At 45.6% G+C, this 24,689-nt stretch overlaps 2 protein-coding genes across 5 annotated transcripts in view; one reads left to right on the forward strand and one right to left on the reverse strand.

Moving 5' to 3' along the window:
• The first annotated feature begins 4,154 nt into the window (after window positions 1-4,154).
• On the forward strand, window positions 4,155-5,900 carry nop5 (nop5 ribonucleoprotein). Its single transcript, XM_077658512.1, has one exon. The coding sequence runs from the start codon at window positions 4,284-4,286 to the stop codon at window positions 5,877-5,879; it is 1,596 nt and encodes a 531-aa protein (XP_077514638.1). The 5' UTR covers window positions 4,155-4,283; the 3' UTR covers window positions 5,880-5,900.
• Window positions 5,901-7,708: 1,808 nt separating this feature from the next.
• Window positions 7,709-24,689, reverse strand: part of mute (gon-4 like protein muscle wasted) — a 45,805-nt gene continuing 28,824 nt past the window's right edge. For 3 of the 4 annotated variants that reach the window (XM_077658509.1, XM_077658510.1, XM_077658508.1), the window contains 8 exons: window positions 23,279-23,416; window positions 21,112-21,264; window positions 17,386-17,567; window positions 15,457-15,691; window positions 14,743-14,847; window positions 12,256-12,329; window positions 9,783-9,879; window positions 7,709-8,635 (listed from right to left, as the gene is read on the reverse strand). In XM_077658509.1, the coding sequence (XP_077514635.1) occupies window positions 8,564-8,635; window positions 9,783-9,879; window positions 12,256-12,329; window positions 14,743-14,847; window positions 15,457-15,691; window positions 17,386-17,567; window positions 21,112-21,264; window positions 23,279-23,416 (1,056 nt within the window). In that variant the 3' untranslated portion in view covers window positions 7,709-8,563. The remainder of the gene's footprint in view (window positions 8,636-9,782; window positions 9,880-12,255; window positions 12,330-14,742; window positions 14,848-15,456; window positions 15,692-17,385; window positions 17,568-21,111; window positions 21,265-23,278; window positions 23,417-24,689) is intronic. The other variant, XM_077658511.1, reaches the window with a different exon arrangement.

The following is a 24,689-nucleotide window of genomic DNA, read 5'->3' on the forward strand; positions in this document are numbered from 1 at the left end:
ATTTACTTGTTAACCCTTTACCGTTTACTGTTAGTACACGGCATGCTTGCATTTTGCATATCTGCTTTGACGACGCTGGCAATATTGTCCAAAACAAACGTGGCAGATGCATATGCGGAAAAAAAAAAGTGCTTTTGAAGAGCCTTATATAATGATTGTGCAGCACGATTCCCTGTCCCGTAGGGTAAATGTTTGCCCACAAGTAAGGTTTCGAACTTGTTAGAGCTGATACCTATTTTTCACGGCCCTCATTCATGCTCGCTGGAACCCTGGACCAGGATGAGTTTTCTTGAATTGAGAGGTTAGGGCGCTCGTATACTGAGCTGGAGTTCCCGGTTTTGAACCCGGCCACAGTGGCAGCGTTTCGATGGAGGCGAAATGCAAAGACGCCCGTGTGCTGTATGATGTCAGTGCATGTTAAAGGGGCTGTCAATAATGTTGCGGTGTGTCTAGGATGTTAAAGGACGCCAGTTCACAAATATCCTGTAGCAAGAATTTTGTTAATGGGTTTTGTGGCAGCAGAGTTATTTGTAGTTGGTAAATTAAATTTCCGAATTTTCGCGTCATTCTCTAACCTCTCGTCACTTTTGCGCACTGAAATGTCCGTGCTCCTCCACCAGTCCAGTAGGCTCAAAGTCCGACGCTGTGTATGTTGATGCGGCACCATACCTTTCCCACCCTGCTTACGCCCTCGGCACTGTTTCCCATGCACTTTCCCCTCTCTTCCGGCTGCGACCATCGTAGCTGCACGACGTCGAAAGGAGTTGGCACTGCAAACCAATGATAGCCCTCCGCTGCTGATTTATCGAGCGCTGCATGAAGCGTTGCACGTAGATTCGGGCGAACGCCCGGCACCGCTGGTCGCCCCGAGGCATAGAAGCGCGAATATATTGTAAATAATCGGTTCGCTTTTGACCGATCATGTACGCGGCATGAACAATCGGTGTCCTAACCTCAGACACCCTTCTCATTGACCCTTCAAAGATCTCCAGGTGGTCGAAATTATTCCGGAGCCTTTCTCTGTGCCACCTCTTTCTCTCTTCTTTCACTTCACCTTCCTCGCCTTATGGTGCGGTGTGTGTGGCCCGCCGCAGTGACTCGGTGGTTAGGGCGCTGGGCTCTGCCCGGCTTCGAATCCAACCACGGCGACCGCGTTTCATGGAGGCTAAGGCGCCCGTGTGCTGTGCGATGTCAATGCATGTTAAAGATCCCCAGGTGGTCAAATTATTCCAGAGTCCTCCACTAGGGCACCTCTTTCTCCCTTTCCTCTCTCAGTACCTACTTGATCCCTTCCCTTAGGGCACAGTCAGGTGTGGGCCGATATGCGAGACAGATACTGCACCATTTCCTTTCCCCAAAAACCAATTGTCAATTTTGTCCACAGAGGTGTGAGACTATATTACTGCCCTATTTCCTTTCCTAAAAAAAATATTTAAGCCAATTTTTCACCAGTTAGGTGATGGCGGTGGTGGCGGAAAACATTTATTCAAGGCTATTTACAGGAGAGAATGGGGACTGGCCTTACGGGCCAGCCCCTTATGAATTCTAGCAAAGGTCCCTAGTCCGGGACCCCTGTGGCTTCCATGGCAGCTCGGGCCCTAGCGACGAAGGCTCTTTGGCTCTACGTTAGTTAGGTGGAACATCCTATATAATCATTTCTGTGTCGGGCTCTTGCTACAAAACAGGACGAAGCTGCTCCAAATAGAATTTTCCCCTGCTCCAAAATGCTCTTGGAGACTCTCGAAGAAAGTCCAGTAACATCCGGTGGTGTGGCCCAAAAAATCCATTCTACATCTGGTGGACAGCCTGGGGTGGTCCACGCTAGAGCAGGTGTTTCTGCCGGATAGCACTGAGTCGTGTATGCACGCGTGTGGGGACACCCGTGTAGAGTTTAACGCAGTACATATAGTGGGGCTGAGCTACTTGGCTTCGTAGCCATGCAGCTGTAAAGCATTTCGTATATGAGTAACCTAAACTATGCAGTCATGTCCCAATAGAAGTCTACTGTCTGACCCGTGTACATGATCCTGATTAGCAGAATTTAAACAAACTAGTGGTCTCTAAACAAGTTAGAGGTAAAATCTAATCCTCATTTGACCTTCAGCTTTGCATGCAAGAAGTGGAGCTTTTCGCTCCAATAATATTAATGTGCTGTCGAAGTACCAACACCTCAACAGTTCACGAATTCATTGCAACACAAATTGGTAACTGCCACCCGGCCCCTTACTGATACGGAGTTCCCGGGTTCGAACCCGACCGCGGCGGCTGCGTTTTTATGGAGGAAAAACGCTGTAAGGCGCCCGTGTGCTATGCGATGTCAGTGCACGTTAAATATCCCCAGGTGGTCGAAATTATTCCGGAGCCCTCCGCTACGGCACCTCTCTTCCTTTCTTCTTTCACTCCCTCCTTTATCCCTTCCCTTACGCTGCGGTTCAGGTGTCCAACGATATACAAGACAGATACTGCGGCTTTCCCCCCCCCCCCCCCCCAAAAAAAAAATTATTATTACCCGGCCCCGTCTCTCCGCTTTGAATCCGCGCCACTAATACACTATATATCCGTGTCAAGGAAAAAGCTCTACACTCTACACAAGTGTAATAGCAGTGTTGTAGGCGTTGCCGAAAAAAAGTTACTAAATACGTTACTCCTTATAATTATAATTGGTTTTTTGGGGAAAGGAAATGGCGCAGTATCAGTCTCATATATCTTTGGACACCTGAACCGCGCCGTAAGGGAAGGGATAAAGGAGGGAGTGAAAGAAGAAAGGAAGAATAGGTGCCGTAGTGGAGGGCTCCGGAATAATTTCGACCACCTGGGGATCTTTAACGTGCACTGACATCGCACAGCACACGGTTACGTTAACAAAAAAAGGAACGCGTAACCGCCCTACGTTACCTACAAAAAAGGTAACGCGTTACCGTTACCGAAAAAAAGTACCGCACGTTACTTTGCCGTTACTTCATGGATATAAATTTTAAGTTTTCGTCACCTTAAGAACTTACGATAACAAATTTATAAAGCTCACATTTCACATATAACATCTAGCCCAAACAACGATTTTACGCGATATCCTGATTTAACGAGAATAGTTCGCACAAATGTGCAGGAGCTTAGCAATGTTGTAGTGGCGTAAAGTTGCCTTTAGATGTTACAAGGGTTAAATTCCAACTCTGTTGCACATGGTGAAGCCATCTTCTGAATGTGGCATTAAACACAAAATGACACTCCATCATCAATTCTAACTTCACAAAGAAAACATCGCTGAACTCTCAACAAATTTAGAGTAATTCTGAAAATGTGATGTTCCAAAATGCTCGGCATGCTTCCACTCTGTAGAGTTGTCTGTGTAAGTGGTTTGGGAAGGGGAGGTAGGTGAAGGCAAGTGTGTGAATGCGTGTTCGTGCACGTGTTTCGTGCTTTATGGCTGTTGTCTTTTTTTTTTTAGTTTGCGTCGTCAAGGGCAGCTGATTTCTGGCATGCATGCGAGCCCCAACAAGGGTTGTCGGGAGCAGCTGTACATTTTGTTTATTTACATCATTTTAGGTGCTCTGCACTTTTTATTTCTAAAAAAAGGGGCGGAGTGGGTCACAACTGGAACAAAAAGTAACTAGTAACGTGACACCTCACGTTACCGAAAAATGTTAACGTAAGTACGTTACCCGTTACAGTTCCGAATTGGTAACGAGTACGTAACTAAGTTACCGAAAAAGGTAACGCGTTACCGACAACACTGGGTAATAGTATTAACACTTGATAAATGAGTTACATTAGAAGGTGACTTGCGCTGCTGTGCATTCGAATTTCGCACCAATGTCAAACGTTGATATACGTTAATGAATAAAACAAGTTATATAAAATGCTTCACAAAACAGAGCATATAAATTACTTTGGAGTTAAATTTATTTTAAAAAGTTTCATAATAAAGCAGTGCGCGACGTTTTATCGCCATCACCATCACAAGACCAACTCACATAAATGAAGGTGGTCTTGCGCTCAAAGAAAAAAAACCTAATGTCGCTGATACGTTTGCTAAGCAAACTTTTCAAACAAGCTGATTAAAATATATTGTCAAAAATAAATAAAAATACGTAGCGCTTATTTTTTTTTATTTGCTGCAGTTTCGCACTTGCAACCTTCCATTGTATTCATCCGCCTACTTGTGCACGCTGTGGTGGCTGTGCGCGTGTTTCGCGAGTGTGCCGGTGGTTGTTTGGCATGGCGTCTTGCACGTGGTGAAACGTAGTGGTTTATCGTTTGTTGCGACCAAAGCAAAGCTTTCCGTCATGCTGGTGCTTTTTGAATCGCCGGCGGGTTACGCCATTTTCAAAGTTCTCGATGAAAAGAAGCTCCAGAAGACTGATAACTTGTTCCAAGACTTCGAGACTCCGGACAAAGCGTCGCGTGTGGTGAAACTGAAGCATTTCGAAAAGTTCGAAGACATGACTCAAGCTCTTGCGGCAGCTACGGCAGCCGTGGAGGGAAAGCTGAGTAAAAGCTTAAAGAAAGTGTTGAAGAAGGTTGTAGCCAAGGAGGCGCACGAGAGTCTTGCCGTCGCGGACGCTAAACTCGGAAATGTCATCAAAGATAAGTTCAGTATCAGTTGTGTAGCCAACAGCTCCATCCAAGAGCTTATGCGTTGCATTCGATCCCAGGTAGACAGTTTGATCACAGGGCTCCCAAAGAAAGAGATGACAGCTATGGCTCTGGGTTTGGCGCACAGCTTGTCCCGCTACAAGCTCAAGTTCAGCCCCGACAAAGTCGACACCATGATCATCCAAGCAGTGTCGCTCCTGGATGATCTGGACAAGGAGCTCAACAACTACATCATGCGCTGCAAGGAGTGGTACGGCTGGCACTTTCCAGAGCTCTCGAAAGTCGTGACGGATAACATGCAGTTCGTGCGCACCGTGCAGACCGTCGGCCTGCGCACCAACGCCATTGAGACGGACCTGTCGGACATTCTGCCAGAAGACCTGGAGTCGAGCGTGAAGGAACTCGCTGAAGTGTCCATGGGCACAGAGGTTTCCGACGAGGACATCCGCAACATCCAGCACCTGTGCCACGAGATAATCCAGATGAGCGACTACCGTGCCCAGCTGTTCGAATACCTGAAGAACCGCATGATAGCTGTGGCGCCCAACTTGACCATTCTGGTCGGCGAACTGGTCGGGGCACGTTTGATTTCGCATGCCGGCTCTCTGCTAAACCTGGCCAAGCACCCGGCGTCCACGGTACAGATTCTGGGCGCCGAGAAGGCGCTCTTCCGCGCTCTCAAGACCAAGCACGACACGCCCAAGTACGGCCTCATCTACCACGCGCAGCTGGTGGGCCAGAGCACGCAGAAGCTGAAGGGCAAGATGTCGCGTATGTTGGCCGCCAAGGCTGCGCTGGCGACCAGGGTGGACGCCCTGGGAGACGATGGCACGGGCACGGAGTTGGGCGTCGAGCACAGGGCGAAGTTGGAGACACGCCTGCGCATGCTCGAAGAAGGCACGGCCAACCGGAGGATCAGTGGCACCGCCAGGGGCAAGGCCAGGCAGGATAGGTACGAGCACAAGAGCGCAGTGCGTCAGTACGAGCCGGCCGCGGACTCGACTCTGCCGACGGCGTCTGGCACCGGCAAGAAGAGAAAGCTCCAGGAGGAACCGGAGGAGGAACAAGAAGAGGTCGCTCACGAGGAAAAGCCGAAGAAGAAGAAGCCTAAGAAGGAAGCAGAGGAGCCTGAAGTGTCTGTCAAGAGCGAGCCGGTGACACCCAAGAAGAAGAAGAAGAAAGGCGCTGAGCAGGCTGAAGCACAAGTGCCAGTCAAGAGCGAGCCGGTCACTCCTAAAAAGAAGAAGAAAAAGCATCAGCCTTCTGAAGGTGATGATGATGAATAAATTGTTGCCAGTGTTTTTAAATGGCTCTTTTATTGAAACAGCATGACTTGATGGCAGTTGTTTCCTGCTACACAAGGTCTGTTGAGGGAGGGGGAGGTTGTATGATGTTGACAAATCTGTAGAGTGCTGCACTGATGCACGTCGCATTCAAACCGGGCAATAAGCACTCATCTTTGCGAATTTGGGTAATACTGGCTCACAGACATGGTCTCAAGGTGATGTAGTGTTATGTGGCTGGTCTAGCTTGGGTACAAAGTGCCCTACCCAATCCCTTTGAGACAAAGAGAAACAGTATTACCAAATAAGGGTATAACTGCTCATTAGCATATACCCAAGTGAAGCCATACATGCCTACAAAGGAAAAGAAACCTTTCCTTCCTTTGCAGCCATATGGCTGCACCCCAGGTGGTCTAGATTATCCAGGAGCTCTCATCTAGAGTGTCTCTCGTAGCCCGTGTTACTTTGGGATGTTAAACTGCACAATTTACAAATTTACTTCTCATAATGCGATTCCCCTAAACTCAACTATAGCCATTCCAATTTCGAGTTAATATATTTGGCCTCGCCCTGTCATCTGCTCACTGTTCTGGTTTCATCCCCAGACCAGGACAAATTTTTCTTCAACTGCAAAGGTTCCAAGAAAGTCGTATAGCTTTTCTATGTAGCCATATTGCTTTGCTTGGGTGGATGCCACTGGGTAATTACTTTTTTGTTACAAATTTACATTCCCCTAAACTCATTAAGTCCATTACCTATGCCATGAGGCGGAGACAAATGGAGTAACACAAACACATACGAAGTGCGTGTCGAGAATAACTAGTACTGAGAAAAACTGAACCTTGAGTTTTACTAAAAAAAGGCCCATGGTTTTTCCAACTCGTGACAAAGACATGAACCTGTAAAGATACAGCCAAAGAAAGCGACTAGAAAAAAAAAAGCAGTTTTGTGTACCTTCAGCTTTAGCCCATTCTGTGTACATGCTTTAGCCAATTAAAAGTCACTATACTCCGTTTCATACATCAAGTGCAACGCTGTCAAAGCTAGCGCTCTCGTTTGCACTGCGTACATCTGTGACCAAAAAGTAGTGCATTCCTTGTGGTGAGCGAAACTGACATTTGTCATGAGTTCGATTAAATGCACTCTTATTGCTGACGACACGCTGTAGCTTTCTCATGCCTTACACCACACAGCCACAGAACAAGTGCGGAGTAACATGCCTCCTTTTATTTTCCGGTGCAGACTACTTCCGTACCTTTCACAGCGTTGCATCTGATGTATGATACAGATTATAGTTTTGGTTTGGTTTATGGTTTATGGGAGTTTAACGTCCCAAAGTGACTTGTGCTGTTAGGGATGCCATAGTGAAGGGCTCCGGAAATTTCGGCCACCTGGGGTTCTTTAATGTGCACTGACATTGCACAGTACGCAGGCCTCTAGAATTTCGCCTCCATCTAAATTCAACCAATGTGGCTGGGATTGAACCCGTGCCTTTCAGGCCAGCAGCTGAGTGCCATAACCGCTGAGCCACCGCAGCAGCCCTAAAAATGTCGCTAGTTAATTAAAGCAAGGGATACAAAAACGCTCACCAAAACCAAACCAAACAAACCAGTAAAACGATGCCTTACATGGACGTTTTCTTAGCGCTGCTGCACATATTAGCGATTAGCAATAGATGATGCTTTCCCTTCAAGCTTTCAGATATAGCCATAATGCAATGCTTTAGTGTCACACCATGCTGTCCCTTGAGGGCAACCATTACAGAGGGAGAGGAGAAAAGTAACTCAGATCTGCTAATGTGCAACGGATATGAATGCTTTTATCTCATCTCATAAAGGCCAAATAAATATGCTTTACTTAGACATTAAAAGTTACATGATGCTTTGAAACACACATCATTTACAACCTGCACCTGACCTTAATTGTCATTCATATAATGATGTGCATTATATTATTCACACACAAAAAAAAAAAACTGTGAGATAAGGAACTGTATTAACAGTAAGCACACATGAAGAAAAAGTAACTGTATAAAGCAACAGTGACCAAAGTGCCACATTTTGCAATAACGCAAAGTTCACAGAGCTTTTGACAGCAAGCACGAGATCACTAACTGTTCACTTATAACTGCTACAATGTGAATGCCAACGATGTGTGTGCATATAACAGTGTCATACCTGACAACCACAAGTGGAGGAATGCAGAAAGGAAGCAATGAACTGTGGCCTGTATTTACAACACTAACAAAGAAAAAGGAGAAAGTCCAAGCTAGCTTGGGTTTAAGTGTGAAGCATAAATACAGCAACCACACTACACTTTCAGCAGTGACAACAGATTTTATGGTACATACAGCATATGACCACACTTGAGCCCAGCACTAAAAGCACCAGGAACATTCAGATTACAGTCACTGTCACAATGTCCTCACCGCACCCACTTTCAACAGTCCACAAATTCAGTGATGCTAGGCCAGTTTGTGCACTGGTAAAAATAATGACTAGACAACAGATGTGAGGATGCGGAATCGGCATGGCAGCAAAACTGTACAATATGCAATGCTCTACGTGCGACGAGCTTTCTTGTGCGCCAAGCTGAGCCTCTTCAGCAGTACACAGGATGATGATGGAGAAAATTCAGTGATGGAATGTACAAAAGGTGACCACGTGAGCAAACTTGCGCCGCCACTGTCATGAATCCACTTCGTCATCGCTCTTACTTGCCTCAAACAAACGAATCAGCTCTTGAAAACGGCTGGTAACCTGGAACATAGAACAAGCAGGTGAATGACAAAACCTACAAGGCAAGAATGCATACATCAGCCACAAGTGCTTCCAAAGCATAAGAATGCCTACCTCGGTCATTGGTGCTTACAAAGTGTCTAGTCATTCTCAGCCTACAAGGACATTCCGCTTTCAACTACTAGTCAAGCTTTTTATTAAGGCATAAGCCTTTCTTGGCTCATGAGTGGCATAATAATAAAAACAAAAATATATACAAAAATAATAATAATAATAATAATGAAAAATGGAGGGAGATGAAGAAGGGGAAAGGCTTTCGCATTTCCACTCTCAAGCAGACTTAAATGCAAGTGTAATTTTTCCAACTATAACTGATTAAGTCCGCATAACCTGACTATAATCTGGCTAACACACTTCACGCACAAAGCTGCTAAAGCTAGCACTGGCTACATTCCCACTGGCTACATTTGTGCCCGAAAGTAGTCTGCCATCCCAGCAAAGTAGAGAAACTCGAAATTTGAAAAAGAGAGTAATAGGTGAACACCTGACTACCTTAACATAGCAAGTAGATAAGTGTCTTTTGTAGTGGCAATGTGCAAGTACCACGATTGGTGTGTCTAGCATTTTGTTTTGTACCCTGTCATGTTTTCGTCCTGCCCCTCACTGGATAGAGCCGTAAGAATTAAGCGTGACACACGGCGGTATGATGCGCTTTTGATGCCCATTACTTGCACAGCTTCCAAAGCGTTGCACGTGAACAGTGATGTGGAGTACACAAAATCGTTTTTATAAAGAGGCGGACAGAGGCGCTTGCTTCTGCCAACTTCTTCCTGTGTGTTCCTTCACTTGGTCTTCCTGGCCACCATTTCCCCAGGAAAGAGACTTTGTCCTTGCCTCGCCATGTACTTGTCGCTCGAGGAATTCCGTGGCAAATGCTTGCAGTAATAAATCGGACAAGGAGCTTGTTTGCAACAACTCCTGCATGACAATGCTCAGTTCTGTGGCATAGAAGTCTGTGTTTGAAGCAAGGCATTTTGGATGCCTGGCTCATTTTATGTCACGCAAAAACTGTCATAAGCCCGACAGCTTCCCAACAAATTTGCTTTCGTACACAATAAGGTTGTCGTGATTACAAAAAAAATTTTTAGTGAGAAATTGAGCAGCGCACTTGTTCCGGTGGTCTTCCAAGGGCCTGTGACGTTCGCTGGATTCCTTTTTCTGAGCCATACTGCTGGCACGACTGCAACAGCATCTTGTCATCCTGCCTGCAATTGTCAAAGGAAACTGTAACTGTAATTGGCCGTCTTAATGGAAAACATAGGTTATGAGTGAAACTGTAGTGGAGGGCCGTGCATCAATTTGAACCATGTGGGGTTCTTTAATGTGCACTGACATTGTACGGCACACAGGCACCTGTTACTTTTTGGCTACATCGAAATATGGCTGCCGCGGCTGGGATTGGACCTGGGACTTCCAGCTCAGTAGCAGAGCACCCTAACCACTCAGCAAACAGAATTCTCAAGCAAGAATCGAGACCTTCCAGCAAAACAACTCCATATTCTAAGCACGAAAAGCCCTGTCTTTAGCCAAGAATGCAGCTGCTTCGCTATGATGAAAGTGCCCCACTACAGCTCCTACAAATAGCTGTGCCAAGTAGCTTCAAAGATTAGTAAATGGCTAGTGATTCAATGCTGGTGTGCCAAATGGCAGCAGCAGAGCTTGTGGGTTGTTCACTCACATTCATAAAGTGCTGGCGATCACACAAATATGTGCCAGCTAACATGCAAAGCACACAATTACATGTGCTTGAGAACATGGTGGGGAGCAAGCTTGATGATATAAAGCGAAACAAGCAAACTACAGCAGTGCACAACCATCAGCAACATGATTGTTAAACTTGGCACTGCCTTGATGCAGCCATGCTTATGGATGCTAATCTATCAAGTTTGCGAGACCAATCAATTAGCCACATCCACCACTGCAATGTGTGATCTGGTAATCTTACGCATTAGCCTTTGGCTGCTTTGAACTGTTGGCCCACGTGCTGTAATCAATCCTGCCTTTTCAACAACTGGCTAGGCAAACCCTCTCAATCGAGTTTGTGCCACAGCCCGCGGCGACAAAAAAAGCTTTGCATTTGCATAATAAAACATGCAGAGGTAACCAGCTATGAAAGCTGTAAGCTTGCAAACCATAAAATCAAAGCATAAGGAGGCAAAACTGAGCCTGTCTTGTGCAGCTGAGCCAGTTAGTCACAGAAAACATGGTTATAGCAATGTAAACGCGAAATTCAGTGACAGTTGGAGGAGTGGAGGTGCAGCAGCAGGGTCTCCAATCACTGGCTTTCCCATCACATCTGAGAGAGGGAGCGCCATGCAGCTGCTATCCCTCTCGCCATGCACTACAGTGCAATGCACTTATGACATTGAGAAAAATGGAGAAAGAGAAAAAAAAAGCAAAAAGAAAACACCCACATATTCCCCTATGCATGTAGCCACTGCCATGGGTGCCCCTGTCAAGTGCGCACAGCGTCTTGGCACTCTGCCAAGTTTGAGCCACTTCCGCAGGAGCTCCCATCAAAATATAAAAAGATAAACACCCATGATGTTATCAGCGCGCACTGCCGAGGTTTGCGCTGCAGACTGTGCAAAACAGAAGAACATGGTAAGAAAAGCTAACACTAATGCTTAAAAAAAAAAGAAAGTAAATTCTCAATGACAAAAAGGAGGGGGGGAGTCAGATATACTGCCTTATGCTTAGTCGCTGCCATTTTTACACAGTTCATGAGTGCACAAATAGTTTGTGTGATTAAGTGTTGCACAGTGGCAGCCAAGCAGGCTCTTCCTTCCTCCCTCCAGCGATTGCAACAGTGCTAGCACTTGGTCCCCAAGGCGGTATACCCAATGCCTCATGGATTTCTCCACGCCAGTCCGTTTGCGAAGCTCTAATGTAATTCACTTCAAAATATTTTATTTTATCAAACATTCAGCCAAATTGTGGTGGTACACACATTCCGGGTGACCAGAATCCTATCGTTGTATCCGTTATTTTGCTGACAATTTTATCGTTATATATGGTTAATTTTTACCTAGGGGAAATGGGATAATTGATAAATCTAAAGAATTTGATCATTAAGCGCTACAACGTTATATCTGTATCATTATAAGTGGATTACACTGTACTATACCATGCCCCTCTTTCTACATACTGTGCTTGCTCAACACTGCCCGGAACACAGAGAGGGCCATAGCATGACCTCCTCTCACAGGCAGGCAGCTATACCCTTGGTGTGAGCAGATAATCATGGTAATGTCGAATGAGAAGGAAGGATCTAGCCAGCGCGAGCCTACCAACACAGGCCCTGCTGTGAAAGGCAGGCACACACAGGACGTCTCAAGTGCACGCCTCCTCTTGCAGCTGTAGATAACGCGGACATCTCCACAACTGAGATATCGCAGCTTGAGCCACTGACAGCTGTAAGTGCAAAAGATAAAAGCTTATGCTTCACGTTCTATAAGTGGCCAAAAACACCAGCGAAATGCACACTGCGCTGTCGCTTGCAGCTTGTAGAGTGCACAATATTCGAACAAGAAATTTTATGAATCGCTCGCACCTGTATGCTAAAAGCTACTTTTACACACCTTGTCCAGATGATGGCTTGTCCTTCCTTGCTGCTTGGTTTATCTCCGTCTCTTCCAGTCTTGGACTTGGAACACTGGGTCAAACAAGCCACGATTACCAACTTTATGGCTAATACACCTTGGCAGTCAAATTTAAAACTGAACACAACTGAAGACGAAGATGCAGAGAGGTTGATGACACAAGTGCTTGCTACAAATTTAACTGTCCAGCATTCACAAGTATGCATGCACATCTTGACAATGCATGTGCATGACCTGTCAATCCAAGGCATACAAAAGACCATGCCATAGCTGCTTTTACTGTGCTGCCTTAGTGGTTTACAAGGGGTTCAAGGAAGGATAGCCTGTGATTGAGAATATAGATGGTTGGCAAGTGCATAAGCTGTACCCTTTTTTTTTATATATATAGTAGCCACAGGGCAACGGACTCACTCGGGCTCATCTTCAGGTCGTGATCTGAGTGCTGAGTGAGTTCGGACTGACATTCAGTTCATGATCTGAGTCATGAGTTAGTTCGGACTCGCATTAAGATCATGACCTGAGTCGTGAGTGAGTTCGGACTCGCATCAGATCATGGTCTGAGTCATGAGTGAGCCCCGTGTTAGGGGGCGAAGGGCCTCCAAAGGGAATGGGGATGTGACACTGGGTCCAGTGATAGACTACAGACCAAAGACACTTTATCAGATGAGGATGCCGGCATATATACATTTCAATCACGTGACATTTATAGCCATTTGAAAGTACAGTCACAAAGACAAGTCATAAAACAATCCACTGGCCCAAAACAAGAACTAAAGTCACATATACAAGCCCTAACTCACATTCAGGTCATGATCCGAGTCATGAGTCAGTCCGGGCTAAGGCTCAGATTATGGTGTGCGTTTTCACAATGGTGTGCACATAGACTTTTTTTTTTGCCTCCTTGTTTACTGACAGCGAAGGAAAGGAATGATGTACTGCCGCGACCAAGGATGCTTGAGGGCAAGGCAGCTTGGGCGACTGCGGGCGACTGAAGAAGAGGATTCCGCTGAAGCGAGGAAGACGGCATTTTGTCCCTTCCCTTTTGCTAGTTTATGTGGGTATAGGTGCGGTAATGAGCCATGTGGGGATGTGCTGCGCGGAGGGTGGGGTCCTTTGTCACGCGGTCGGTTGGCCCAGGGGCGTGCCACTTCGGCGCTTCAGTCACCCAATGCGCGTCTTGATTCGAAATGAGTGAGCGAGCCCAAATGAGTCATGAGTCAGAAGAATGAATGAGTTCAGGTGAACTGTGAATTGAAATGAGTGAGCCTCCATCAAAATTCGACTGGCAGCCGAATTTCGATGGAGGCGAAATTCTAGAGGCCCGTGTACTGTGTGATGTCAGTGCACATTAAAGAATCCCAGGTGGTTGAAATTCCCGGAGCCCTTCACTATGGCGTCCCTCATAGCCTGAGTCGCTTAGGGACGTTAAAACCCCTAAACCATAAACCTAAATGAGTGAGTTCGAGTGAGCCCGGGCCTCTGTGAGTTTTTAATTTGAGTTAGTCCGTAGGTTGACCAAACTGTTGTGAGGGAGCCTGAATGAGCACTAGTGATTTTGCCGAGGTATAACAGTAGCACACTTTGAATACTTTAGGAACACACTGATTCGCGAGTTCAAAGCACATGCCTATGATACAGCTACCGTTCCAGAGAAACATAAGATGTAGATGTACCCTTCAGTTTAATACTAAGCTCTCTAGGGGTGTTTGGACTAATGCTTCTCTGCTTGCATTGCTGGCCATAGCTGCAAACTGCATTGGACAGAGTCCCTGAGGTATAAACAAATGCGCACAAAGTACAGTAAAACCTCGCTAATTCAAACTTCAAGAGAGGGGAAGAAATACCCAAATTATCCAGCTCCAGGGCGTTTGAATAAACAATTTTCCGATGCCACACACTTGCATGACAAGTCTAAATTTCCAAATGAATGGGGGTTGAATTAACAGATTTCATGGCACAAGAATCCACTGGGGCACACTGACATCTAATGAGTTTTGGCGCTGCAAGGACTGTGGCTGCAGCTGAAAGTTTATAAACATCAAAGAGCTTGTGACAACCCCACTTGAGCTGCTTGCTGTTTACAGGCACTTGGTGTTTTGAGATACTGCAGAACTGAGCCCAAATAAATTTAAACATTGCTCTTCCAAACCTGGGTAAATAAAAAAAATTGATCAATGTGCCAAATGTAACTTCTATTTTGCCCAGTGTGTGAATTGTTACAGTGCTGATATGGGCAGCTCATTTCAGAAACAAAAGTTGTTTTGCTCCTGCCCAGTTTAGCATTCCATTATTGTGAATGACTTCAATATTCTTGTAAACCAGACATGTCACACAGATTTGGCTTTGCTGGGTAACCTTTGCGATCACAAATTTCACTTTGCAAGCCACGATAAACATACACAGACTAAAAACAGTTTTTTTTTATTATTGAATCATTACTTCTGTGTGCTTTTCTGATGTCCTAACCTCTGAGGTGTCAGTGTCTGTTTCAGGAGTTTGCGGTCTGCCAATGGTCACTCGGGCTGGACGCAAAACCTTGCCGGTCTGCAGAAACACGCGGCCATCCAGAAACTGCAAAAGCACCAGATCGAAAACCTTCTGTACCCAGAAGCACTACATATACACACAGCACACAAAGACATATCCTTGCACAAGTGCATGGCATGTCTACTTATGTGGACACTTGTGCCTTTTTTACGAAATTAGCTGTATGTGCCACCACATACCACCACGAAGGTCACCAGTACTTCTGAACAGAAATTTCTCATATAGTATATGTACAATGACGAGGTATGCAAAGTTAACCCTGACGCTGAAGTTAAACTCTGTGTAGTCAAACATGATTGGAAAGTTATCGCTCTCCCTACTCGTTATCGCTCTCTCCAGAAAAACCAAGCATCTCCAACCGTCAATGTTTCTATGCTTTTCTTCAGTTGCCTTGGTCAGCGCTTGTTTCTTCACATGCAGAATCTAGCTAATGTTTTCAACCTTTTTGCAAAAATAAACTGCACTACAGCACTTTATTCTAAGTGGGTTAAACCTGAAGTGATCAGCTTCAAATCATGTCAGACTAGGAAGGCTGAACAAGAGACCTGCATGCATTGAGGTTAGTATGAAGACTGACAAATCATGATGAGCTGAATGTTGCCAAAGCGCGTTGGCACTGCACGCTGCGGTTACCTTGATGCCACAGCGCGTGCAGTGACGCACTCGGCTGAGGAAGCGTGGGTCAGAGCTGCGCTGGTGGCATGTGCAGGGGCACTGCGAGGTGCCAGGGGTATCCCTGGGCGGTGACAGTGTCAGTTCCTCGCAGCTGCTGCCAGCACCCCCTGGACTACCTCCTGCTCCGTTCTCCTCCTCTTCTTCCTCCTCTTCTTCATCAGGTAGCGTCACCTCCTCAAAGTCATCCATCAGGCTGCAGTAGTAATGAGCTCGATTAGTGTAGCCTGTAGCACGGCTTTTGCTTTACAACGGCCAAACAAGGAAGCAGGAATGAGTGCCGTTGTTGGAATATGCTGGCAATACTAAGGCCCCTAATTTTCCGCGGCAGAAAATTTTAAATTCTGTGAACCGAAAACAGAGAATTCGTATTATTCTGCGGGAAGCATCCCGCGCATTAACACCTGCGGCCTTTTGCGCAGCAGTGGCTGCTACACTGAGACTTGTTCCTCTGCTTTGTGTATTGAGCTGCACAACTCTGTGTCCGTATGACCTTTTTTTTTCCTTCCTGCTCCTCATGGCTCTTTCACTGTCTTCCACCTACTTTTCCCGTTTGTACCAACCCTTTTCCGCCAGAGCATGCCATGCACTTCGCCTCGGTGGCCAGGGTCGATAAAAAGTTGGCATTTCCTCGCATCTCATAAGCCTGGTGGGTGAGCTCACTGTGGGTATCTCCAAGAGAAAAAAAAAAATTGTAAACTGTGTGGCTTAACATCCGAAAATGACAGATGGGTTATAAGGGATGCTGTAGTGGAGGGCTCCGAATGAATTTAGACCAACTGGGGGGTCTTAAACGTGCACTAACATCACAGCACTTGGGTGTCTTTTGCAAAAAAAAAAATGCACGCTGTATTCGCAGTTTGGTTCCAAATATAGCGAGAGGTGCTTTCCGAAGCAGACTGTTCAAATAATTGTGCAAATGCGATAACACTGCAGCTTTCAACAAGCGCCAGTGCCGTGACTCATCCCATAAAAGCGCGCGGGAGCGCCTGACATGCAAGCTTGCTCGAGCAGAAGGGGGAGCATCAGCAAAACTTCATTACCTTCATTCATTCATTACCAGAATCTCCCTTTTAAGAGCATTCAGACTGTGGCGACACACTCTATACATAATTCTGCGCAGCCTCCGCCTTGTTATCATTTGGCCCAGCGTAACACGGCCACACGCTGGACTGCGTTACCGATAAAACACAGCGCCACCGCTACGTCACCCGAGGCATGCATCACCAATGGCGGCTACAAAAACAGGCTGCCCGGCTGGGAAGAGCGGCTTTCTTCCTTCTACTACCGAGACGAGCATAGCATTGGTATGCTCGTCCGCTGCCATCGCTAATCAAATAAACAGTTGTTACGTTTTTCTGCTGGGATTCGTCCTTCAGCAGAAACGACATCCCACAAGACGATTAAAATCAATCACAAGGATGTCATGCATAATGTATGAATGCATATTTCAGTTTTCTATCACGAGTTCCTCGGATGAAAGAGACAGTTCTGAACAGGAAACAAATAGGAAAATAGTTGCAAAGCCCCAATAATTCGACTGCACTAGACAACCTTTGCCCACTGCCAATTGTTCACAAACAAAAAGTGTTTTTACAGCGACAGCTGTTAATAGCATAAACCTCCATATCTATGATATTCATGCAGGCACTCACACAGTGAGGTGGGTAGGATGGGCTGTTAAGCTATGCTACGTGTGCAGTGTTGCTGCTTTTTTATTAGACTGCTTCCATCACACATGCGGCCAATCATGACAACTACTGCTGGGTTCCTGCAATATGTAGTGCAGCGCAAAAGTTTGCCCATTTTTCTAACAGCAGTCAAAACAGCGTTTCATGTATCAAACTCGTTTTGTTGCGGCTGGTGATGCTTCCGAGTGCCAGCACTCACCTTTCAGGGACACCCTGATTTGGCAGCAGCTGCTGCAGCTCTTCCATCAGATGGCTGTGCCCTCGAACTAGCGGCTGAAGGACAGAAAAGATGGCGTCGGCATTCAACTGCGGCTGGCGATGAAGCTGGGTCAGGGAGCGCATTAGTCGCTGAAGCTGCTGGGGCTGCTGACCAAAGTGGATCTGTTGGATGAGGTCAACAAAATGTTACACTAGAGGTGCACATTTCCATGTGGCACATCGAAGGGCGCTGGTACTGCCATCCCACGCTATCTCAGCTGGCTGAAACAATCATGCTAGCTCAGAGTGGCGTGTTGGCTTAGAATTAGCTTGTGGCAGGTTCGCGGCATGAGGCGTGGTGCGGACAAGCGCAGTGTGAATATAATGAAAGCACTCTTCTGGCTCAAATACAAGCTCATGTTATTGCTCATAAGCGAAACATGCCACCTGGTGAAATTTACAATTTTTCCAGCCACTTTTTCAAAGCAAAGTGATTTTTTTGATGTTCATAGACTTTTTCTGACCATTTGGCTATTCAGACTATTTTCCGGGTTCCACAGAGTTTGAAAGATTGCCCAGGGACTGCATATACCCAGGATGCTGTCTCCATCACCGCAGAACCTGGGTATGTAACGTGTGCAGCTCCTCTATTTTTGGCATCTGCCTCCAGCAAGACAGTTACCCTGCCTTTCCTTTTCTGGTAACAATTGCTATAATTATTATTACCGTATTTACTCGAATGTAACGCGAGTTTTTTTACTGAAAGTAGAAAGGAAATGTCACCCCCGCGTTACAATCGAATACTAGGTTTAAAAACGCTACGAAGAGCACCAGACACACACTATTAAAATCATTTCATGTGTCAAACGTGCGCGTTGATCGTACTGGTCATTCGAAATCACGCACTCAAACTCGCCGGTCAACCAGTACGCGAACCACAGGTCACAACTGCTAGGATAAAGCGGCAATCTAATCGCAAACACACACACACACAAAAAAAAACGACGCCAGTGAGAACAAGCCAACAAGAGCCGACGCCAGCTAGTCACTGGATGGATGGATGCAGGGATGGATACGGCTGAACCCTTTACATCGGGCGGTGACTCAAGCCACCTAGCCATGTCTTGTGAAATTTTACTCCTGTCTTGCTTTTAGCCACCAATCAGATAACCTTCGCTTGGTTACTTCTAACCTCTTAAAATCCACTTTCCCTTCACTATCCCTAAACCCCAATGCCTTGGGTAAGTCAGCCCCGCTGCTTTCCACTGTAGGGTGAAGCCCTTTACAGAAAAGTATCAAGTGTTCAGCCGTTTCCTCCTCCTCTCCGCACGCAATGCACAAAGTGTCTATCTCCTGGTACCTGACTCTATACGTCTTAGTCTGCAAAACTCCAGTCCTGGCCTCAAACAACAAAGAGCTTCCCATACAATTATCATAGATATTTTCTTTGACAATTTCCTGTTTAAAGGTCCGGTATGTTCCCAGTGCTGATTTCGTCAGCATCCCTGTTTTCCACAGAGCTCTCTCTGTTTCTTTAACCTTTTTCTTAACCGATAATTGCTGATTTGCCCCCTTACTGCTGTCCAGATATTTGCTTGTCAATTTTCTAGTTCGCTTTCTCCATTTCGTGTCAACATTCTTTATATACAGGTATCTGAAAACTTTCCTAGCCGACTGTTTTTCCTCCATCCTTCTCAATCGTTCCTCAAATGCTATCTTACTGCTAGCCTCTCTGCTCTCGAAAGACGCCCATCCCATATCACCTTGTACCCCCTGATTTGGTGTATTGCCATGTGCTCCCAAAGCTAACCTCCCTACTCCCCGTTGCCTAATTTCCAGCCTTGCTTGAACATCTGGCCTCATACACAGGACCGCATTACCGAAGGTCAGGCTAGGGACCATCACCCCTTTCCAGATCCCTCTTACCACCTCATACCTATTGTAATTCCACAGTGCCCTATTTTTCACTGGCGCGAAGAGAGGGCGCCACCTCTTGACGAATGCTCGCAACCTGTAGCAAGGTTGTGTGGCCTCCGTGACCGCAAAATGAAGCAGCCATCTCGGAGGAACCGAGCGCTCGCAATCGCCGCCAAGACGCCAGCAAAGGAGTGAGCGATCCCACCACCATCTGTCTGTTAATCCTTGCAACTGATGCAAAAACGTGGCCACCTGACTAACAGGCAGCAGGACATGGAGCAGCGCGCTTTGTTCGCTCTTTCTCGTGTTTGGTGCCAGTGCGTGTAGTTGTGCGTTCCGTGCTTCGAGTCCTAGGCCTATCCCTATCAAACGGTCGAGTTGTCTTCAAGCGGAATGGCGTGCTCACGCGCTCAGTATACAGCTGGCTTCAAGCGCAACGCTATTCTGCTTGCTGAGAAAGTGGGAAATTCAGTGGCTGCAAGACGTCTGGACGTCAGCGAATCGACCATCAGGGGATGGAGGAAACATCGCGAGGAATCGTTTAACTGCAACAGCCTGTGAAAAGGCTCTCGGGGGCCCAAGAAAGGCCGCTTCCCGGAGTTGGAGCATTGCCTTGCAGAGTTCATTAGTTAGCAACGTTCCCGACTACTTGGAGTAAGCATTGAAATGCTTCAGTGCAAAGCAAAGGAGTTTGCGTGGGACACGGGTTGGACCCAAAACCAGTTTAAGGCATCACGAGGCTGGGCGCAGAAGTTTATGTCATGAAAAAGGTTGGATGGACTCGAATCTTGTCATAGATGGGATTCAAAGCGTGTGGGACCGAAGAAGGCCAGGTGCATTGTTGCATCCAGAAGAAATATTGGTTCTGGACTCTTTCCGAGGTCATTTGATACCCACCTTCAAACAAAAACTACAGCATGACCGAACGCATCTCGTTGTTATACCAGGTGGCATGACCTCCAATCTCCAGCCTCTGGACGTTTGCATGAACAAGCCCTTCAAGGATCGCTTGCAACAATTATTACTGGGAGTGGATTGAAAGCGGATCAACAACAACACCTGCAGGTAGGCTGAAATGCCCAAGCGCGTCTACCGTTGCCCACTGGGTTTCAGGAGCCTGGTACGGGCTGCCTCATGATTTGGGCTACCGTGCATTTAAGAAATGCTCAATTTCAAATGCTCTAGACGGAAGCGAGGACGACCTGCTGTGGGAGGCAGCCAGTGACAACGAAGAGTCAAGCTGTGATGATGACAGTGACGGCGACAACTGCCGTGAGGATGAGGGTGTATAGGAATGCCTGTTTGGCTTGTATTTCAATAAAGTTGTCTTTGACCCTCATAACTGTGCGATGTCGGTTACTCGCGTCACATTCGGGTTCTTTCGGTTTTTCTGTCGCATGCCCGAAGTCTACCCTCGCGTTACAATCGTAGTTTTCTTTTTTTCCCCTTTTCACACCCAAAAAGTCGACCCTCGCGTTACAATCATGGTCGCATTACATTCGAGTAAATACGGTACTTATGCTTCCTAAACAAAAAAGGCCAACAATACTGCAAGCAAAAAAAAAAAGGGGGAGCCAAGTCCACACAAGACACAGTTACAGTGAAACATGTACAGCAGTGTGGTTTCTGTGACAGGAGGCACTGCACCAATCACCAACAATGAGAAAAAAAAAAGGAATAAGAAGAACAAAACAATAAAAAGGACAAAGGAAAGAAAAGAATGTCGTGTCCCATTACTCATTACCCCACTCCAGTCAGCTACACTAGTCACTATCAGCTACAAGAAATGCTAGAGTAGGTTCCAACACACCTCCAGTTTCCGAAGAAAAAGGTGTATTTTGCTGAAGGTCAAGTACTGCGGGAGCTTCCCACACTGCAAGGCTTGCTCTGGCAGCAGAAAGCCCACAAACTCATCCACCAAGTCCTGATGGTCATAAAGAAGCTCTTCAATGCCTCTGAACAGCTAAAAAAAAAAATAAAACGTGTCAAGCACGGAAAGAATGATACATGGCCACATTCTGTTCACAAACATATTATCTATACGAGATGAAACCTGTTTATTTTACATTTCTCATTTGAGAGTTCAAAACAGAACAGCTGAACAGTTTTACAAATTATACAGTAGAACCCCTCTTTAGTAAAAAAGCTCGAACCAGCAAAAACCTTTAATATATCGGGTCTTTACTTTGTTGGTGATGGCATGGCTCTGACTATGCTCTCTGGCTGCTTACTAAGCACGAAGTGTTGGTTTATAAAAGAAACACATAGAAATACCTTACATCCTGCTCTTATTATCCCTTTATGCGATAATTATTTATTTTCAGTTATCACATGTTATCATGTTTCCGGCATTTGCATGAATACAGGGGGCTACGAACATAACGCCAGTTTGATTCCATGTGAAAACCAAAGCTTTGCAAAGACAAGGCGCCGTCTTCCATGGCCTCAGCATCATTTGAGAGGTAGTAGTCAAGAAACGCGTGCAATACAGCGAAGCACAGCAAAACCGCCTACGGTGGCACCGTGCCTCCGCTTCTTGCCGCCGCTTCCCCCTGCTACAAACGTACGCCCGTTTCTTCCCTTTTCTAGTCCTCACTGCACTTTTACTGGATTTCCTTTCTTAGCGACTCGCGCCGCCTTCTTTCTACGTTCATAGCCAGCTTTACTTTTTCTATCCGCGCCTCAAGCTCTTCAAAAGTTGGCTTCTCCTCGCGGCTTTCCAGCTTGGCTGTGAAGCCACCTCAAAAAGCGCTATTTTATTGTCTTCAGTATCTAAAGGCCTCGCAATTCTAGACTTCGCGCGTACTGCGATGTCATCATTCCGCGGGAATACATCGCCACTGCCCGACGCTCTTTACTATAGCCATTTGTTCGAAAAAAATATTTACTATAACCGAAAAAGAATGTACAGTCATCTATGGGAGTTGAAACGGGACCGCAGCTTCATTTTATTATTTACTAGAACAAAACTGATAATGTACATAAATGCTTTCCTTTTGCATGAAAGCACCTAGGTACTAAATGCATCTATATGGAGCCCTGAAATCCTTCTTGAGCATGGCTTCCCAAACTTTTTTGAGCCCCATCGTTAGATCACATGCTTAAGAACAGCTGAGCAAAGTATGGCCCAGTGCATAGCAGAGGAGCTATAGTTTTGCTCAGAAATGTGCTTGCCATTCCCTGGACCTGTTTCAAATCCTGGCTCTGAATTGTAGCTTTCACATGTAATTACTGGCTTTTGTGCATCAGAATACACAGGTGGTAGGCATTAACTCAATCCCTTCAACATCACAAACGGCAAAGGGGTTTCTGCATATTAGAACTAATTTTATGACACTCTCACAAAATTCAACTGTTATATCCCCATAAAATTGTTTTATAATATATCGTTTTTGTCTGACTCTTGTGAAAACGCTGCAGAGTTAAGAAAATGTGGCGGAAGGCTGGTTCAAATTCACTGCGTACCGACTGGTATGCTACAGGTCAAGACACTTTTGGAATTTTTTTTGGCAAAGTACAAATTCTGGTTCTGAAATTTTTGCGATGCACTGTTCATTGACATACTTAGAGTGAGAATAAAACTGCATATACAAGGAAATAAAAGTTTATAAATTTGAAAAGCAAAGAATGTCTTGACCTGTTCAAGCGTTTCCCTGCAATGCACAGCCGCTGTGGTTTTGGAAACAATTTTTTTAGAGCACTTCCCGGTCGATTTCAGGAATGAAACTCCGGGACAGCATAAAAAAGGAGGTGTCCATGCAGATACCCTTTAATGTAATGCTGCTCTATGTAAGATGCAAGAACTGTGGCAGTGGGGCCATTGGCGCATAGGTTCATCTACAGTTTGCAAAATGCAGATAGCATGCCATGACATTTGGTTCACTGATGTCATCGAGTTGCGATTCATGAATTGCACCAGGAAAAGTTGGCACATGAAATGATAGACAGTAAAGCAGAGGAAAAGTTGTCACTGGTACCTGCACAGGGCTTAACTTGTCGCTCATGGCGTTGTTCAGCAGACACATGAACTTTGTTTGGCGACTGTCATCATCTTTCAGGGCTTCCTGCACTCGATTCAAATACTGCTGTGTGAACTGGTTCTCACGCTCCTCCTTCTGGGGGGTGTGAATGAATGGGGAAAAAGGAAAACGAAGAAAAAAAAGGAGAATAAATGAGTCAATATAAAACGTACAAGACGGCTCAGTGAAACTGAAAAAAAAAACAAAAACGGATGCAACATACAATATAAAAGAGCATAATTAACACTAGTATTATTGGTGTTATTAAAGCAGATGTGCTTTCAGTGTCAAACACCAAGTAAAATTTCCGTGCTAGAAAAAAATTTAAGAAAAAGCCAGGCATCAAATATGTGAACACTATCAAGAGCGCCTGCCAGTATAGCTAGTGGCAGGCAAAAATTAAATCAGAGAAGCAAATTTAGCTTGCAATCTGGCACATAAGACCACTGTTCTTCAGAACAAAGTGTGTTGATGCAACAGGATGCAGGACTGCCAAGAGCCCGAAGCATTGTTTTAAGACAGCTCTGTTTTGTGTAAATCTGCAACTGCAGCAGCACCACAAATTTCAATGTGAACATACTCACGACTGACTCTTGAAGCTACTAGCAATATGCCTGCACAGTGGATCTCGCAGCTGCTTCTAAACCAAACTGTGATGACTGATTTTTCTCCTAATCTAAACCCTCTACAGTAACTTCTACAGTGCCGAACCTATGGGGCCAAAACATGCCCACTCTTGCTATGCGCCGGATTATAGTCCCCAATTGCACTTATCTGTTTTCTCTTAAAACAGTATGCTGTTAATATTCATTATTTAAGATATATTTCTAACACAACTGCCAACTTTCAATGTTGAAAGTCAAGGAAAAACGCAGTTTTTGTGATTACAACGAATTTTCTAGACAAGTCCAGTTACAAGAAGCCTCCATACATGGTGTCAGCTGCACTAGCAATGGAATGAATGTGCCACAGCGAGAGAAACACGCCAAGTGGCCAGACGCACTGTTGTGCGTGTGTCCGAACCATTTGGCGAGATGGCACGGTTAAAGACGCTGCTCCGCCCCAGTAGCCTTCACTTCATTGTCCAGAAGAGCTGTCGCAGGCCGAGCATACAGACCGTGTAGATTTAGAAAAGAAACACTTGAAAATATCTTCCGTCTTGCTCTAATCATCTCATTTTGTGCTAATGATTTATTTTCAGTTATCATATTCTATGTTATAACATTTTCAATTTTGTCGAAGTAGTATTGTGGAAGTACCATATTTGCATAAATATAATGTGGCATCTAGTCCATATGCAATCCAAAGCTTAGTGTTAACGCGGCGTAGCCTTTTGCAGCCTCAGAGTAAGTTAAGAGGCAATGGTAAA

The sequence above is a fragment of the Amblyomma americanum genome, chromosome 3, assembly GCF_052857255.1.
Source record: "Amblyomma americanum isolate KBUSLIRL-KWMA chromosome 3, ASM5285725v1, whole genome shotgun sequence".
In the NCBI taxonomy this organism is placed as follows: domain Eukaryota; kingdom Metazoa; phylum Arthropoda; class Arachnida; order Ixodida; family Ixodidae; genus Amblyomma; species Amblyomma americanum.

Coding starts and splice junctions, on each gene's coding strand:
- nop5 (XM_077658512.1), top strand. CDS start 4,284: ATGCTGGTGCTTTTTGAATCGCCGGCGGGTTACGCCATTTTCAAAGTT.